Below are 19,958 nucleotides of genomic sequence, written 5' to 3'. Positions count from 1 at the left end.
AGTTTTAGTTCCCCCTCCATAAAGGCCAGGGGAAATATAAGATATTTTGTAATTTTGTAATTAATATGCAAAACTAGGAAAAGAAATGACTATGATTGAAACATTTTATAGCTATAAAGTGCCAAATATAGGCTCCGGATGATGGATGACCCTCCTAATATGTGACCTTAAAGGCAAAATTCAGGCCATAGCCTTTCCAAGGAGCCCTGAAGTCGCTGGGATTTGGAACTCACGTGGTATATATATATATATATATATAAATATATATATGTATATATATATATATATATATATATATATATATATACTGGTAGCAAAATTGAATATTGAAATGCTCATATATTTGGTTCTATGGGAGGAAACTACATAAAAATTTGCAGGCTTTTTGAAGATTATAATGATATTCTATGCTTACAATTTTATGATAATTGGTAAAAAAGAACCTATATTTGCAAACCAATAAAATATGCCCATATTTGCCTACATCGGTATATATCAGCTAAACTGAAGCTGGTCTGCAGGACACACACACACACACACACACACACACACACACACACACACATATATATATATATATATATATATATATATATATTTAAAGTGATGGTTGTGTAGTTCCAACGAGAGAAAAAATGTATATTTAAAAGAGTGTAGCCATCAACAATTGTGGGTTTTTTTTAAAAGGTTTTCATCATATTTTTATTTTAAAATATTTTTATAACGCGTTTCGAGCTTAGGGTGTGCTCTCTTCAGATATTTTCGTAAAAAGTTTTTCTTTAAAATGGGAGTTTGTGGATATGCCTCCGCTGATATTAAATATGTTTTTCATAGTGGTGCGATGCGTGTGTTCAGTGTTTAGACGTTCTGTCTCCAACTGTAAGTGTTTCACTGTGACCGGTCAAAGTTAGTTTCAAAGAGTGTTTTTTAGTCCATATGGTGAAGGTTTTTATGGCTTCTTTAGGGTTCTTTTTTAAAGACTTTCTTTCCCCATGTATAGCATACACTCACACACAATCCCATACGCATACATATATATTCATGTACATGTACACATGCACACACACATACACACACGTACATACATAGAAATATATGTAGGAGCATACATATATACACATATACATACCCACCTACACACTCACACACGTACTCGCATACATCCACCGCTAACAATTATTTTTAGTTTTTTATTTTATATATATACACTTTTTTTCCCCTACCAAAACACGCATGTATATATGCGCTTAATCATTCAGACATATGTACACGCACCCACACACACACACAAGTAAGATGGAGAATAATAGGTAGAAGATATATATACACACACATACACGCACATACACACATATATGTACACACATATATGTATGTGCACATACACTCACAAACATCCACATACTATGTAGGCACATACACATACACACACACATGCACACACACAGACATATGCAGGGGCTCACACATACACGTATATCCATATTCACACGAACACATTTACCCACTCATACATGTGCATACATATGTATATATACATACATACACACACATACATACGGATGTGTATACACCTATCCACCCATATATATATATATATATATATATATATATATATATATATATATATATATGGGCACATGCACTCACAATCCCACACACACATACATATTCATACATCCAACCTTATGTATATATTGGTTGAAGTTTCCTTTCCAATCCATGCACATATGCATACATGGATTCGGTCACTCAAACATAAGTGCACGTATACATACAAACAAGATGTAGCATAGATAACAGATGATATATAATTATACACACACGCATACACAATCATATGTGTACACCCACGCACATACACATATACACACGCACACACGCACACACGCACACACGCGCGCACACACACATACATACGTTTAATTATACGTTTAATAATAAAAGAAGCAGACAAAGGCAGTGCCGTAGTAATCATGGACAGAACGTATTATGAAACAAAAATTACAGAATTACTGGATGACAAACACTACTATAAACCCATTAGTACCAACATAGATAACACCACCATCTCAAAAATCACAAAACTTTGTACAACACACAACAAAATATTAAAAAAGAAAGAAAAGGACTTCCTCACAAATTTCATTACAAAGACCAACAACTTCTACGGACTGCCTAAAATACACAAATCTGGCACAATAAAACTTGCCATCGATACACAAAACTCAGAATATATTAGCGCTCCAAACCCTAGCGACCTTACATTTAGACCCATTGTAGCAGAACCAGCCTGTCCGACAAGCAGACTTAGCAACTTAATAGACATCTTATTACAACCTTTCACAGATCAAGTTAAGAGCTACATAAGGGACGACATCCATTTTCTCACTACCTTACCACATACAGTAGAAAACGGGACACTATTAGTTACATTTGACGTTAGTAGTTTATATAGTAATATACCCCATGAATTAGGAAAAGAAGCAATACTATTTTGGATCAACAGACACGCACAAACACTACATCCCAGATTCACAAAGCAATTCATTATCGATAGTATAGACATAATTCTAAATAATAATTCCTTCAAATTCAACAATACCAACTACATCCAAACACTAGGTACAGCAATGGGAACGAAAATGGCACCGACTTACGCAACCCTTACATTAGCCTACCTAGAAGAAACCCTATATAAAAAAAATAGAACAAAAATTTGGCCACAGCACTAAAATACTGTTTGTAGAATCATGGAAAAGGTACTTAGATGACTTCTTCATCCTATGGAAACCCACATGGGGGGACATCACAGACTTACACACCATACTCCAGAACCTACACCCAAAAATTAAATTCACCATAGAACAAAGCTCTACAGAATTACCTTTCCTAGACATACTGATAAAGATTAAAGACAATAACATTATCACAGACATTTACCGCAAACCTACAGACACCCAACAATACCTACACTTTAAAAGTCACCACCCTAAAAGCTGCATAAAATCAATTCCCTACACCCTAGCACGTAGAATCTGCACCATAATCACGGACAATAACCTTCGAAAAATCAAGGAACTACGAATAAATTTAAGAAAAAGAAAATACCCATCACAACTTATAGACAAAGGGATCCAACTTGCGACAAATATACCAGTAGAAGATTTGAGAACCCCTAAAGAACGAAACAAAGAACAAATCCTAACATACGTCTCCACACACAACACAAACAACCCTGAACTTTTCACAGAGATAACGAAAAACCTCGTCCTACTTAACCAAAACAGCAAACTAAACAATTTCCTTAAAACAACAAATATAATAAAAAGCAAACGCCAACCCAAAAACCTAAAACGCATTCTTACCTCATCCAAACTCAATCAAGACGCAACAAAAGGAGTCACAAAATGCAACAAACAACGATGTGGAGTCTGCAACATAATATTAGAGGGAAACACATACACATTTGCGAACCCCATACAAACATTCAAAATTAAAAAAAACCTAGATTGCACCTCAAAAAACGTAATCTATGTAATAAAATGTCCAGCATGCGATAAATCCTACATAGGCGCTACAAAAAACCTTAGTAATAGAGTAGCCCTACACCGATCCAACATCAAAATCGCGGAAAATAGACACCTACATGTATCACAACATATACACGCATGCAGTGGAGGCAGATTCGAGATAATGCCCATCTTCCAAACTGACAACTACTTCTACTTGCTAACTCAAGAAAAAAATTTCATAACAAAGTTTAACCCCGCCTTAAACGTCTCTCCATAATTATACACATAAATAGGCAAAACACAAAATACACTTACACGCATGCATGCTTGGGTAGGTGTGCACCCTCACACACGAAACAACAAAAAAGCACAATAAGGCACACGCACACTTTCGCGGGTGCGCGCGCCCATACCCAGTACAGTACCATTTCTCTTAACTAAACAAACAACTAGAAATTAAACGTATGTATGTGTGTGTGCGCGCGTGTGTGCGTGTGTGCGTGTGTATATGTGTATGTGCGTGGGTGTACACATATGATTGTGTATGCGTGTGTGTATAATTATATATCATCTGTTATCTATGCTACATCTTGTTTGTATGTATACGTGCACTTATGTTTGAGTGACCGAATCCATGTATGCATATGTGCATGGATTGGAAAGGAAACTTCAACCAATATATACATAAGGTGGGATGTATGAATATGTATGTGTGTGTGGGATTGTGAGTGCATGTGCCCATATATATATATATATATATATATATATATATATATATATATATATATATATATATATATATATGGGTGGATAGGTGTATACACATCCGTATGTATGTGTGTGTATGTATGTATATATACATATGTATGCACATGTATGAGTGGGTAAATGTGTTCGTGTGAATATGGATATACGTGTATGTGTGAGCCCCTGCATATGTCTGTGTGTGTGCATGTGTGTGTGTATGTGTATGTGCCTACATAGTATGTGGATGTTTGTGAGTGTATGTGCACATACATATATGTGTGTACATATATGTGTGTATGTGCGTGTATGTGTGTGTATATATATCTTCTACCTATTATTCTCCATCTTACTTGTGTGTGTGTGTGGGTGCGTGTACATATGTCTGAATGATTAAGCGCATATATACATGCGTGTTTTGGTAGGGGAAAAAAAGTGTATATATATAAAATAAAAAACTAAAAATAATTGTTAGCGGTGGATGTATGCGAGTACGTGTGTGAGTGTGTAGGTGGGTATGTATATGTGTATATATGTATGCTCCTACATATATTTCTATGTATGTACGTGTGTGTATGTGTGTGTGCATGTGTACATGTACATGAATATATATGTATGCGTATGGGATTGTGTGTGAGTGTATGCTATACATGGGGAAAGAAAGTCTTTAAAAAAGAACCCTAAAGAAGCCATAAAAACCTTCACCATATGGACTAAAAAACACTCTTTGAAACTAACTTTGACCGGTCACAGTGAAACACTTACAGTTGGAGACAGAACGTCTAAACACTGAACACACGCATCGCACCACTATGAAAAACATATTTAATATCAGCGGAAGCATATCCACAAACTCCCATTTTAAAGAAAAACTTTTTACGAAAATATCTGAAGAGAGCACACCCTAAGCTCGAAACGCGTTATAAAAATATTTTAAAATAAAAATATGATGAAAACCTTTTAAAAAAAACCCACAATTGTTGATGGCTACACTCTTTTAAATATATATATATATATATATATATATATATATATATATGTGTGTGTGTGTGTGTGTGTGTGTGTGTGTGTGTGTGTGTGTGTGTGTGTCCTGCAGACCAGCTTCAGTTTAGCTGCTTCGGTTTTCTCCCTTGTGGCCTTGCCAGGCCACTAATATATAGTATCTATACTCAGACGGGATAAAATTAATTCCTAGCAAAATAGTTTTTTTTCTTTCATCAGAAAGATTAAAATCAATACATAATAATAGTAAATAATGTCTAGAATCCTTATTAAAATTTTAATTAAAATCCATGAAATGATTTGGATTTCAGAAAATGTTTCAAATTTAAATTCTTAGCTTAAGTTGTAAAATTAAAGCTTAGAGAATCTTGTTTGAAAGAAGGAACGTAAAAAGAAAAAAAAGATTTCGAGAAGGCGGAGGAATAGTTTGATTTAAAAGAGTAAAAACAAATGATTAAAAATGTTCATTTCTAGCAAATAAAAGTGAAAAAAAGACTACGAATAAAAAAAATATGTGTTCAAGCTAATATCAAAATAAGGTTAAATATAAAAAAAAACAGTCAGGATAGACGCCATTTTTATTTTCTATCTCTTTTTTGTGTTTTGTTTTTTGCTTATTGCCTACATAAAAACAAACCTAGTTTTCTACCCCATTTCAAGTTGCTCATTTTCTTGTGAAACATTTCCAGCTGCAACGAATCGTCATTATTTTTCAGTAGCAAATAAGAATAATATAAGAAAATTTAACGTCCATCCTTAATATATATATATATATATATATATATATATATATATATATATATATATATATATATATAGGCTATAACGTCTACTCTTCCCCCATACCATAAATGTCTATTCATTTCCATGTTCTTTCCTGTTGCAGTTAAAATATGTCAAGAAGCAACTAGAAAGGAAGTTTAATGCACGATGAATAACAGACCTGAAACCGCTGGAAGAGGGCGAATGGGAAAAAAAACAAAACATCAGCAGATAGATAAGGATACAAACCCGGAGATATTCGCATAAGGGAAATTCGTGAAAGACATACGAGATAATTACTTTTTTATGCAGGAAAATGTGGAAGTCTATATGAATATACTTCCCCCCCCCCTATAATCTCCCGGTCCAGTCTGGAAGATTCGTTTTTCGGGATGATTACTTAGTATACGCATTACAAGAATGCCGTTCTAACTTCCAAAGTGCTATCATTTACAACTGATTGTCAAGCAGCACTTTTAATCATTACGCCATAGTTTCGTGCTGACCAATTCTATAATGCATTTTGGAGGCCTTAAACCTAATCTTATCTAGAGGTGTGGTATAACTACTATTGAATTAATATTAATTTTAAATTACTATTCTGTCCTGCATAGCGAAATGAATCAATTCAAAATTCTGTCTAATTTCTTATGTTGCACCTAAAAAGTCCCTTGTTCGGCGAATGTTTCCTAATTTGACAATAGTTGTCCGATTAATCCGAAAAATACAAATCATCATTCCTAATCTCAAGATTAGTTCGATGGGGAAATTGTGTCTAAGTAGAGCAGACTAAAGGTATGAATTCACAACAATTTTAATTTCGGAGAATGCAAAATTTCTTTGGGCTCTATCCACCCCAGAAAATCTCTTTCGATCCTAAAGCAGACAGATATATTCAGATATACTCGACAATCATAGAAGACAATGCAAAAAAGCGATGCCAGAGTTACTGACAATATTGTAGATTAAATTAAAATGTGCTTTTAATCTAGAGATGAAAATTTGGAGCATATTATTAGACAGGGATCAAACTAAGACTGGACTTTCATAAATGAAACGTGATATATCAGCCAGGTATAAACTTAATTTATTTTGTGGCAAATATGGTTGAATTATGGATTTTTTACCGATTTAAAAAGACATACATGTGAGAAAAATATCACAAATCCCGCCAATACAGACACAAGGACGTATACAATTGATACCGCGGTTTCGAATAAAGAATATAATAATTTTATATTACTTTAAACTCTTTGGCTTAATATTCATAGGCAACATGAATTGGAACAAAAACATTGAGGAAATTGCCAAGATTGCTGCAAAGGAGATGATTTCTCTCGACTGTGTTAGAAAATTACTCATACTTGTATGTGTACAAAGTTAGCATTCGCCCAGGCGCGGAGTATTGCTGCCACATATGGGTTGGTGCATCTATCATTCGTATCTTCCTCTTAGACAGGGCCTAAAAATGAGTCTTCAATTTAATAGTTCCCGCAATATGACACAACTATGTCTGTTTTGCAAGTATTTTAATGGAATGTACTCTGATGAATTTATTACACATACACCCGCATTGACGTACATACACCCGATAAACTCCTCAAGCAGCAAAATCCTATCCTTTACTATAGAGGAAAGGCTTTTTCTTTAATATTTTATTATTTCGGACTGCTAGATTTTGGAATTCCCTTCCTGTTTTTGCTTCCACGACTGTTCTAAAATACCAAAGTTAAAATTTAATGCGAATAGATATCTCGCTCATCTCTTCATATAATCCTATGTAGACATAATAGTAGCTCTTTTACGTTTAAGTGGCATTATGCCTTGTTTGTGATGACCAAGATTAAAAACAAAACAAAATAAACTTACCTCTTTCTCGACAAGGGGAGAGAACGTCATATTTCACCGATGAAGGTTTATTAACCAGGCACCTTCCGACAGGTTCCCGGTGATGGCCATTGAAAAAATTTTGATATCGAGGTGCACAAGCCTGGAAAGATAAAAAAAACAAACATTAAAATAAAATACCCAATATAATTATTGCTGATAAGTTTAAGAATGAATTTCCTATGAAAACGACTTGATTTTTTAATCCAGTTATAAAAACATGTTGAAGGCGAAAATATAGACTCCGTTTTAAAACGTCATAGAAAATAAGGCTTAAATCATATTTTATCACGTGAAATAATTTACATCGGCTGTTCTGTTTTTGTTTTTTAATATAAATATATTTTGTTATATATTGATTAATCAGTTTAAGTTTGTTTTTTGTTTTTTTACATTTTCACCCCAAACAATGCACATTGCCACTTTGGTGTAGGGGGCTACTATCAGGGTCAGCAACTACTGGGGCACTATGTAGGGATTTGGGCAGCAAGATGTCGGTTCACGTTGCACCTGAACTTCTGCATGTCAGTACAGTTAGGGAAACAGGAAGCTGGAATGGAATTCCAGAGTCTAGCGGTTCTAGGGAATAAACTACTGGAGTAGAAAGATATTTTACATCTAGGGATCTCTAATGTGTGGGGGTGGGATTTAGCTGCCTGTCGGGTTTGTCGAGGGTGTCTACGTCGTGGGGGCACAAGTGTCTGCAGTTCGTCAGAGCATTCACCATTAAAATAATTGTAGAACAAGCAGAGGGCTGCAACGTTTCGTCGATGGGACAGAGGCTGAAGCTTAGATACCAGTTCAGGGTCTGTCAGATTGGCGACTCTTTTGTTGTGTTATTTCAAAAAAAACTAGTCGGATCGCTAATCGTTTTTTTTTTATCCGAAATACTTAAGTGTACCTCCACATTAGACGTAAACACAAAACAAGATCTCTAGTACTTTTAAATAAATACGTAACAACAATAGATGATTTGACAAGGTTTCTTTTCTAGTGACAACTTTGAGAGCATGATTTGGGCAGCAAGATGTCGGTTCACGTTGCACTTGAACTTCTGCATGTCAGTACAGTTAGGGAAACAGGAACCTGGAATGGAATTCCAGAGTCTAGCGGTTCTAGGGAATAAACTACTGGAGTAGAAAGATCTTTTACATCTAGGGATCTCTAATGATACTTCGTCCCCTATTTTGACTTCTTTGACGTAATTCACGGGGCGCCTGGATTAAGGATCTGGCCGCCTTTCTTTTGACGTAAGTTTGGAAAGCTCGGACAGCTGACCGTCCACCTCTTTCACTTGCAATTCCACCCTCTCCTTCTTTAACTTCAGTAGTTATATAAACCAATCAAGAAAATATACACATTTAATAATAATAGTATTTGATTTTATATAACTTTTATCGAAAATTAAATTTCTTGGAATCATTGCAGAGATTACAATCTGGGAAACTACCATTCTATTTATTTAACTACCATAAATATGATCCACCGTCTATTTTTGCTTATATATATATATATATATATATATATATATAATGTTGAGTTTGCTAGTGGACTTCTGATCATGTTCATCCTTGTTTAATATGTTTACCTCACAAGAGGGAGAATAAAGCCTGGGTGGATGGTCTCATAAAAAAATAACATATTTAACGATCCATAAAATCAGACGTAATGCCTGCAAAGATATCTCATGACAACAAAATAAATATTACACAGCGTTCCCATTACAGCAAAAAGAAAAGATAATGTCTATGAGGATGGTATCACTACAACCTTACAGATAACTCACCAATCATCAAAAAGTAATGTTTGAGAGGATAGTATCACGTAAAGAAAATAGATACTACAATATCCTCCTGAACTGAGCCTTAAAAGACAGTACAATAGTGTAATTAATAGGAGCAATAGTATATTTTCGGCTTCAAACTGGAAAATATCTTTAAAATCTTCATTAATAATAGATGTAAGTTGTATATAAGTAATTTAACGTCGTTATTAAACGATGGAACTAAACAAAACCGGTTTCGTTCTTTAATATTCCTAACAATTCTTGATTTTATTTGTTAATGAATCTACGCATTTACTGTTTGTTGAGAGTTTTTTCATAATAAGAAAATATCATTTAATATCATTTTTATATAATAAACAGAATCACAGCCTCTATTTAAAGGCAATATTGCAATGAAAATGCGTGGCAAAATACCAAGCAGATTGGTTTATGTCTCGTCTAGTAATGTCATGGCGTCTGGCCACAAACGGTCAACTGAGAAACGTTAAAACTTAATAAAATACACGTGTTATCTTGCTGGCTTTTTCTTTATTCTTTTATTCGATCTGCTGTCGTCAGCCAGTTTCCGACCGGTGGTAGTAGAGGAGTTCTTCCTGTGAATATTTTACAAGGATGAACCAGACATTAGAACTTAATTGAGCATCTGCCATTAAAATAATAGTCCAGTAGAGAAGGACTAGACACGTTTTTTCTGTGAGAAACGGGCGTAAGAAAGATAAGAAATCATCCTCAGCTAGATTATGAAATCGAGTTTTTACCTAATAAAGCTAGAACGCGTGCACTGATGTTATTTTCTCGTGCCGATTCTTGCGTGAAATACACAACTCGTAGTTCAATTCTTAACACCTACTCACACTTTAAAGTTATACTAGGCCCAAGCTCACATGAATAAAAAAAAATAAAAATAAAATAAAGAAAAATAATAAAAAATGTATATATATAAGAAAGTCTCAAACAACATTATCTCCTAACAAGCCTCCTTACAATCATAGTTGCTTACACTGCATGAGCTCTACTCAACCCCTTTATCCAGTAACAATGAAATAACAATGTCCCTAATTCACTTTGAGGAGTGTAACTATTTAGCAGATATATAACCTCTACAAACTAACCCAATAACATTAACTAACCACGCGGGGTCGCAGAAATACCTGGATTAGAACCCAGGCGCGGAGCAAACCCTCTTAGTGGTGACGGACCCAGGAGATCTTTCCAGATCATCCGTCTAGGAGAAGGAAAACTCTGAAACTAAACCAAAGAGGAGGGAGGCCTCTTCAGTCTTGGATGACAACCTTCCTAGAGCTGGTGACTCAAACAAATTACCGGTTTGCAAACCTAAATTGCTTAAGGAGTAGATAGGTCCTGCCTATCGCCCGTCTTCCATACTCCTTCTTTGCCTATTAGTCAGGCGCAGAGATACTATCACAGTGATTCGATAGAAACACCCATTGGTAGATCTTGTTTGTTGTCTAGGGCAATGAACGCCGTTTCCCCCACTCCCGACACACCCCACCCCTAAAGCTGGGCACTTGAGAATGCTTGAGTACCATATATGCCTGAGCAATTAGATTGGGTTGACCTTCCTCTGATGGGTTGAGGGTACCGGATTGACAGTTACTGGCTGCTGTTTCCGACTGGTAGTACAGGTGCCCTAACTCTTTGGTAGCGCTTAGAGCGGCTGCTCCATCAACAGTTGTATAATATCGGGATGTTTGCAGTGCCATGGCGCGCATGGACAAGGGACCCTGCACTCATCCCCGGTGGGCTTTCCTGAGGCCACAGTCCTAGTTGATGGAGGGTCAGCTGATGGTCTACTTGTGATGCATGTGATATTCTGCATAACCTCCTGCTCGGCTTCCCCTAACCTAACTGAAACTCGTTAAAAATGATGACAGTACAATCTAAAAATAAGCTTAAACCAGGCTTAGGGTCAAACAAATCCAACTTGCCTCCTCCCTTGAGGCTTGCATTCACAAATATCCGTGGGCTTAGAACTAATTTAGCTGATGTTGAAGCATTTCTCCTAACAAATACCCCGGATATCTTAGCACTAAGTGAGACTAACCTACACTCCTCCATCCCCTCTAACTACTTTAACATGCCTGGATATCTCCCACTCTGCCGCAAGGACTCTGACAGACATATGCACGGACTTGGAGTTTACATTCGTAACACCCTTCCCTTGACTAGAGAAACAAACCTAGAAACGGATGATCAAGCCTTTATGTGCTTTAGACTAATCATGCAAAACAACATTAGCTACTTTTACTTTCTCTACCGCTCTCCCTCGACCCAAGACTGCACCATAATAAACAAAGTATCTGACAGCATAGACACAGCACTCTCCTTCGACACTAGCGCCCAAGTACATGTATTTGGTGACTTTAATGTTCATCATAAAAACTGGCTTGGATTCTCTACTTACACAGATGCAGCAGGCAGCGCAACTCATAGCTTCTCTGTATCTCACTCCCTATCGCAAATTGTTACTTTTCCACCCCGCTTCCCTGATCAGGAAGAACAACACGCATCACTATTAGATCTGTTTTTGACCACAGTTCCTGATGGCTGTGTAACGAAAGCCGACAGCCCACTTGGGAACGCTGATCACGCGGTGATAATGGTTGAAATCGCCCTAAACTCTAGACCCAAAACTGAAGAGCCAGTGCTAAAAACAACGAGATATTATAAAAAGGCTGACTGGGAAGCAATCAGAGATCTTATCAGAGACGCCCCATGGGGAAATATTGTTTCTCTTCCTGCTGAACAGTGTGCAACCGAGACCACTGAATGGTTCAAAACTGCAATCGAAGCGCATGTTCCCATGCGAAAATTCTATAGCAAACCCCACTCTCCCCAATGGTTTACTTCGACTTGCGCAACTAACATTGCCCAAAGGCAGCATGCATTCCGCAGGTTTAACCGACATAAGTCCAGTTCAAACAGACAGAAGTACATAGAAGCTAGAAGTAACGTTAAGAAAGAAATAGCGACAGCTAAGAGGGAATTTACGGAAACCACTAAAAAACGCATCGAAGCACAAAAACTAGGAACTCGTGACTTCTGGAAAATCTACAACAGTGTAGTAAATAATGGGCAATCAACAATTCCTCCACTAACCAACAATCATGAGGTTCTTTGCTCAGCAACCGAGAAGGCTAACATGCTTGCCAGTCGGTTTGCCTCAAACTCCACACTGGACCCTCTAAACCACCCCCTACCTGAATTTCCTATGCGGACAGACGCCACGCTTGACGATCTAATAATCACCCCTGCTCAGGTGCATGCTATCATAAAAAACCTTGACACTTCAAAAGCATGTGGACCCGACCTCATCCCAGCTGTGCTATTAAAAAAGTGCTCAGCCGAAGTAGCTCCAGTTCTCTCACAAACTCTACAACAAATGCCTTAATGAATCTTGCTTTCCGGGCTGTTGGAAAACTGCTTCGGTGGTACCAGTATTCAAGAATTCTGGCGAAAGAACTGACCCATTAAATTATCGCCCTATTAGCCTCCTCCCACTTTTTGCCAAAATATTTGAGACCTTAATTAACCATGCTCTAGTCCAGCACCTTAGAGATTCTAAACTTCTGACCGACCAACAATATGGATTTAGACAAGCCCGTTCCACAGCAGACATCCTCAATGTAATCTCTGAACGCATATACCATTCACTGGACAAATCGGGAGAGGGCAGAGCGGTAGCTCTAGATATATCCAAGGCTTTTGACAGGGTATGGCATGAGGGTCTTCTCAGGAAGATTAGATCATACGGTATCACTGGTAGAATACTTAACATAATTAAATCCTTCTTAGATAAGAGAAAAATCCAGGTTGTCCTCGACGGTCGTACATCCAAACAATATGATATAAATGTGGGAGTGCCCCAGGGATCTATCCTTGGACCTCTGCTGTTCCTGATATTCATAAATGACCTCCCTGACAAAATTGACTCTGAGATGGGTATATATGCTGATGACACCACACTCTATAGCAGGCACGACAGAAAAACAAATGAACATATATCTAAAGTAATGGCAGAAACACTAGAGGATGACGTCCAATCAGTAGTGGAATGGGGACAAAAATGGATGGTCACGTTCAATGCCGCCAAGACAAAACTGGTTTCATTCAATAATTACAAGAAACCTTCTCTACCACCTATAGCAATGGCCAACGACTCTTTATCTGAGAGTATGTCTCTCAAGCTCCTTGGTCTAACGTTCACAGGAAACATGAGCTGGAACAATTACATCGAGAGCATTGCCAGGGCCGCTGCGAGGAAGGTGGGCTCTCTCTACCGTGCTAGAAAACTTCTAACACCCGAAAGTATCCTGTACCTCTACAAGGCCACTATTCGCCCATGTATGGAATATTGCTGTCATATTTGGGCTGGTGCATCGGCTACTAGTCTCTCGCTCCTTGACAGGGTTCAAAAGAGAGTCGCAAATCTGATAGGCCCTGAACTGGCATCTAAGCTTCAGCCTCTGTCCCATCGTCGAAACGTTGCATCCCTCTGCCTGTTCTACAAGTATTATAATGGTGAATGCTCTGATGAACTGCAATCACTTGTGCCCCCACGACGTAAACACCCTCGACAAACCCGTCAAGCTGCAAAATCCCACCCCTACACATTAGAGATCCCTAGATGTAAAAGATATTTCTACTCCAGTAATTTCTTCCCCAGAACTGCTAGACTTTGGAATTCCATTCCAGGTCACTGCTTCCCCAACTGTACTGACTTGCATAAGTTCAAGTGCAATGTGAACCAACATCTTGCTGCCCAAATCCCTACATAGTACCCCAGTAGATGTTTCCCCTGATAGTAGCCCCCTACACCAAAGTGGCAATGTGCCTTGTTTGGGGTGAAAATGTAATAAAAAAAAATTAAAAAAAAGCATATTTCAAAACACAAAAATACAGGTGGACTCGGCGCATGCGTACCAAGAGGTTCTCGTAGAAATTAATTACGTGCATTTCGAGATTCCGTTGCTTCTAATTACGATATGACAGCTGGATATTGTTTTGACTTTCAAGCTGAGATCACATTAACGATTCCCTATTCTCATCTGGTCGAATAGCGACATGATTAAATATAGATCGCCGAATAAATACCGAAACGGACTCTGAAATCGGCAAGCCGTGTACGTTTAGTTGAGTGCACAGTTAATATTAATTGGACATTTGACATAAGAAATTATAACATGAAAAGAAATAAATATACGGTGTATTTTAGAGGCGGCGAACTTTAAATGAAAATAAATCACAGAAAATATTTCTTTTATTATACAAATATGTGGATTATTTCAAATATTAATTTTCGCCATTTATATTTTAAATGCTAAGGCTACATGATGAATCACCAAACAAAGCTGAACTCAAAATCGAATTAAATTTTTGCATGTTAATACAGTTGGAAAAACAGGGGGCAGGGATAATTCCAAAAGCAAGCCGTCCGAGAAAATAATCTATTTTCCAGAAACTGAGAATTTCTAAAATGAAAGCAGTGAGGGATAGTTTTTTTTTTTCGGGTGTATCTACGTTTAGGAGGAAAAATGTAGTAATTTCGTCAGAGTATATACAATAGCGTTGAAACATTGTGGCGATAGTACAGGGTCTGGAGCTTGTTATGCAGAGCGAGACCCATAAGAATTAGTGACTTTTTAACACAATCCAAACGAGATTTGTTGGTGCATTAGTTCAAACCTGGTTAAATAATACTCCATGGCCTTATAGATATATAGAATATTGAGAATTATGAGAACTTTAAAAACTCAGTAGGTAGACTGTTGGCCGTTTGAGTGTAAGCTTTTTTTTTTTTTTTTTTTTGCATATCAACCGTTGTTTCACCACTCTGAAACTGTACAAGTAATTAATTTAGTAAGCATAAGTAAAAGTACAGGTAAAGTTGTATACCATAGTTGACGGCAACCCGAAGGCTCCATTTTCATTAGCTACAATACAAGCATAAGAGAAAATGTCATTGCTTTCACTGAATTATTCATTCTTGATGCTCACCTTATCATGTCGGGTGTTAACAAGGGAGTATTAAGTATAATTTTTAGGTATTTGGTGTCACTCGACCGGGGATTGAACCCGGGTCTCCCAGGAGATAATCAAATTCAAATATTTTAACCATTAGACTAACTTATGATTTGTAGGCGTATATATTGAAACATATAAGTAAAGTATAGTTTAGATTTAACGCATTGATGAACTTCAGACAGATACTATCACTCCTCCATGTCAGAGTGGACTAAGAGTTGAATCCCTATTTTAAAGCATGCAAATTTGTGCCTCAATTCTTAATGCAGAGTTGTATGATATTCCGGAGAGTTGGATAGGGAATTCGATTCGATTATAAGGTTGGGAAATATAGCAGGCAGAAAGACCTGGTAAACATCGAGTTGAAGCGTGCACAAGCTTATAGAGCCCCAACTAGTCTGATACGATCTATCACAGTCGATAAGTTCCACGGCTTTAACTACTTCGATCACGTGGTATAAGTGCCGCAAATATTTGCAAGTTTTTACATCGTTTGCGAAACTATTTCAACTTGAAATACGGTTTTGCGATGAATGTCATAAATCAGTCCGGTTGAGAAGAAAACATAGTCTCTCCGGATTGTTATCAGAGATGGTGGCCTTCAGACAATCTTGTGAACGTCTTGATCGTCTCCAGATGTGGAATCAAGGATCTAGGTCTAATGCTTTCATCAAAAGATAGGATTTAATGTTGGAAGATAGAGAGTGTGAGGTAGGGTATGAGAGTGAAATGAGAGAGAGAATGAAATAAAGAGGACAAGGAGCACTGACTGGGAAATTGATAGACAGAAAGAGAGAGGGAAAGAGAGAGTAGGAATAGAGATTGAGAGAGATAGAGAGAGGGGGAGTGAAAATTGGGAAAAGGAAAGAGGAGAGAATACAAGGTAAAGAAAAACGAGGCCAAAAGCGAGAGAAAGGAATCTAAAAGCAAAAATAAAAAGCAAAAGTTGAAAATGAAAAAGAAAAAAGAACTCAAAGAAAGGGAAAAATAAAAGATACATGGAAAAATGGAGCGATATTGGCCCAATCTTTTGATAAGAAGGACACACAGTGAACGTGTATATCTTACATGAAACTACCGCCGTTTTTAAAGTAAGTTAATCTCTATTCAAAATTGAACAAAAAAGAAATGTACCATCATTCAATGTAAGATTAGTATAAATGCCCGTCTTATTGTAGCGTGGCCCTTCTTTTTTAACTGTGTTGTTACATTTCAAACCTCTCGGATCCACATGTTGTTTTTTATCGTTGCAAAGAAACAAATAAATATAACAGAAAAAAAAATCTGACTCGATATTTATTTTAAAGTGCAAATGAAATGCATTTATTCGTGGTTCTTCCAAAACAACGCATTTCATTATTTTTCCAAAGTCATTTCGCACACGCCTATTCTTTTTAGAAGTCTCTGTCCTCGCCATCTGATGCCGGCCTTAGTAAGTGCTTTATTGGCTGATATATATATATATATATATATATATATATATATATATATATATATATGTATATATATATATACTAGCAGGCGGCACGACGTTGCCCGGTCGTAAGATACGCTTATATATGATATTTTAATCCATGCAGGTTACGTATTTATTATTATATTAAACCTAATATAAAGTAACGAGATCAATAGCTAATCCCTCTCTCTCTCTCTCTCTCTCTCTATATATATATATATATATATATATATATATATATGTGTGTGTGTGTGTGTGTGTGTGTGTGTGTGTGCTTTTGGATGTTATTTTGGAGCTATAAGCTATAAAAATGGAAGCAGAACTCTATATGAAGCTTGTCTTTAGGTAGTATATCAGTCACTGAAATAAAGGACAACTCGCATTATTCTGTATATAAAATGAATGAATACATAATTTTTTGGTAGTCAGTGGGCGAGAAGTTGGCTAAATTCCATGTTTGATGCAGAATTTCGTAACTAATTAGCATTCCACTAACGTAAAACATGTGGTCGAACATTATTGTACATCAGATTGAACCTTTTCTTATTGGAACCATTAATATTAAACCAGGATGACCTTCGTAGTAGTTAGATGTCTAAATACAGGATGGAACGATAAAATTGTCACCTAGTAGTGATAGCATGATTCCATTTCCGTTTGATGAAACCCGTTTTTTGTTGTTGTTGTTGTTGTTGTTGTTGTTGTTGTTGTTGTTGTTGTTGTTGTTGTTGCAGGCCATATACTAGTTAGTCAGTTGTGTACAAATCCCAAGAACGATAGAAGCCTTCTATGATGTCTGAAAATGTCACAATGTTCAACGAGGGAATTTGGAGATGCGCCGCTATACAACTCATGCTCTCTACCGATACAAGTTATGATAAGCGTACCATTACCCCTTGAAATGCTAATCTTGGCGGTTCAACGCTTGATGGTACATCACAATGCATCGGATGACACATAGTTATGGTCTTTGGTACCGTTTCAAGTAGGGCCACATCATGCCAACTCACATCTTCGAAGTAAGCTTGAAAGTCAACACCAAAGTATACCTGGATATTTTGAAGAGTTTAGAGATCCGTTAGTGCAATCGCATGGCCGTTAGAAGACCCTGGGTCTGGCAGTGGGACATGGCGCCGACCTACATGTACAAAGAAACCCAGGATTGGCTTCAGAAGAAGTGCTACGACTTTGTACCTTTCTCTCACAGGCCCCTCTACCTCCATCCCCCGGCCTGAACCCACTGAACTACTTCGTTTGGTCGTAGATCGAGAACATCACCAACATGACCTCCCACAGCACCAAAGCCAGTCTAATCACTGCCATCCGCCGAGTATTTGGCGTGCTCCCACCGGTACTCCTATAAAAGGCATGCTCCTAGTTCCGGGCATGTATTGAGGCGGTAATTGGAGCTGAAAGCGGCTACATTGAATAGATGTCAGCATACATAATCAAGTTAGCTGAATTGATTTTTTTTTCAATAAAATGTTTTTTAAAAAATTTAGTATTGTTATTTTGTTGTTTTTTTTTCTGACACTTTCATCGTTTTAACCTGTATGCATGGGAGCATTCAGGTATCATACAGTGTGCCAATGGGGGACAGCCCAGGTGATGAGAGAAACGACGGCGGATTGACACCACGTTACAAGAGTTGGGTAAACGCCGCCCTTTCCGTAAAACCGAGCATTTGAGTTTTCGGAATTCAAACAGAGATTTATATTCTAGCAATAACTGCAACAGTAGTAGAAATTGCAGCGGTAGCAGTAGTAGCAGTAATATCGTGATATAGTCAAAGTATTTCGAAACATAAGTTCACGTTTGGTGATCAAATAAAAGTAACGCTGTCTCGTGTTAATAAATTCTCGTCCTGACTTTTTGAGATGATGATTGATAATTCGTATTATTTGAATTATTTGGACTACTGTTCTCATTTTCAATGTTATTTTCATAATGTTTATTGAACTTTGCACGGAATTCCGAACGGAACATTTTATTTAATCTACAAGGGTAGCATGCTCTCATTCCGTTAGCAAGGACCAGTGACGGAACGAATAAAGTACTGGGTAAAATTTGGTTGTCATTTACACTTTTCTGAATGTTGAATGGTAATTCTCAGTGCGGGTTAAACTTACAATTCAATTGCGATTTTCTTACAACATCTACATGATCGTGACTGACAATACGAGAGCATGCTACCCCACAGATTAGATAAAGGGTTTCGTTCGAAATTCTGTGCAGATCCCCGAGTTCGACAGAGAGGTTCCTGAGTGCGACAAAGATACATCTTAAGAAGGCCAGAAGTCACATCAGCCGAAACGTTGTAAAAGTAAGATAAAAACAGCTGTCCAAAGAATTCAAATAATAAATTCTGGTTTGCTATTTTGAAATACCATAATTGGCGACAGCCTATCGTCCTGGAACAGAGTTAGTACAGAATTGTTTACTATTAATTCATCCCAAACAAGGCACAAAAATCTCAAAACTAGAGGTAAACTATGTAGGGAGTTGAGCAGCTATACATCTGGTTATGAACGTCTGCAAGTCAGTACAGTCAGGGAAGCTGGAACCCAAGATGTAAATCCAAGGTGTAGCCGTTTGAAAGAAACAACTGTTAGAGTAGAATGCTTTCCGTTATTTAGGGATTTCTACAGTGTAGGGGTGGAAATTGTGTTTGTCGGATTAATCAGAAGTATTTATGTCGAGATGGCATAAGTATCTTAAGTTTTATCAGAACATATTCCATAAAGTACTTGTAAAATAGGTA

General features: G+C 37.1%; 1 protein-coding gene across 3 annotated transcripts in view; it reads right to left on the bottom strand.

Annotated features, from left to right (window-relative positions):
• Nucleotides 1–19,958, bottom strand: part of LOC145292206 (integrin alpha-8-like) — a 506,022-nt gene that overhangs the window by 214,143 nt on the left and 271,921 nt on the right. For all 3 annotated transcript variants that reach the window (XM_080138520.1, XM_080138521.1, XM_080138522.1), the window contains exon 4: nt 7,893–8,013. In XM_080138520.1, coding sequence (XP_079994646.1) covers nt 7,893–8,013 — 121 coding nt within the window. The remainder of the gene's footprint in view (nt 1–7,892; nt 8,014–19,958) is intronic.

Source organism: Euprymna scolopes, chromosome 13 (assembly GCF_053919585.1).
Source record: "Euprymna scolopes isolate OS-2025 chromosome 13, ASM5391958v1, whole genome shotgun sequence".
Classification (NCBI taxonomy): Eukaryota; Metazoa; Mollusca; class Cephalopoda; order Sepiida; family Sepiolidae; genus Euprymna; species Euprymna scolopes.
Note: the sequence above shows the minus strand (reverse complement) of the source record. Positions and strands in the feature narration are given on the sequence as shown.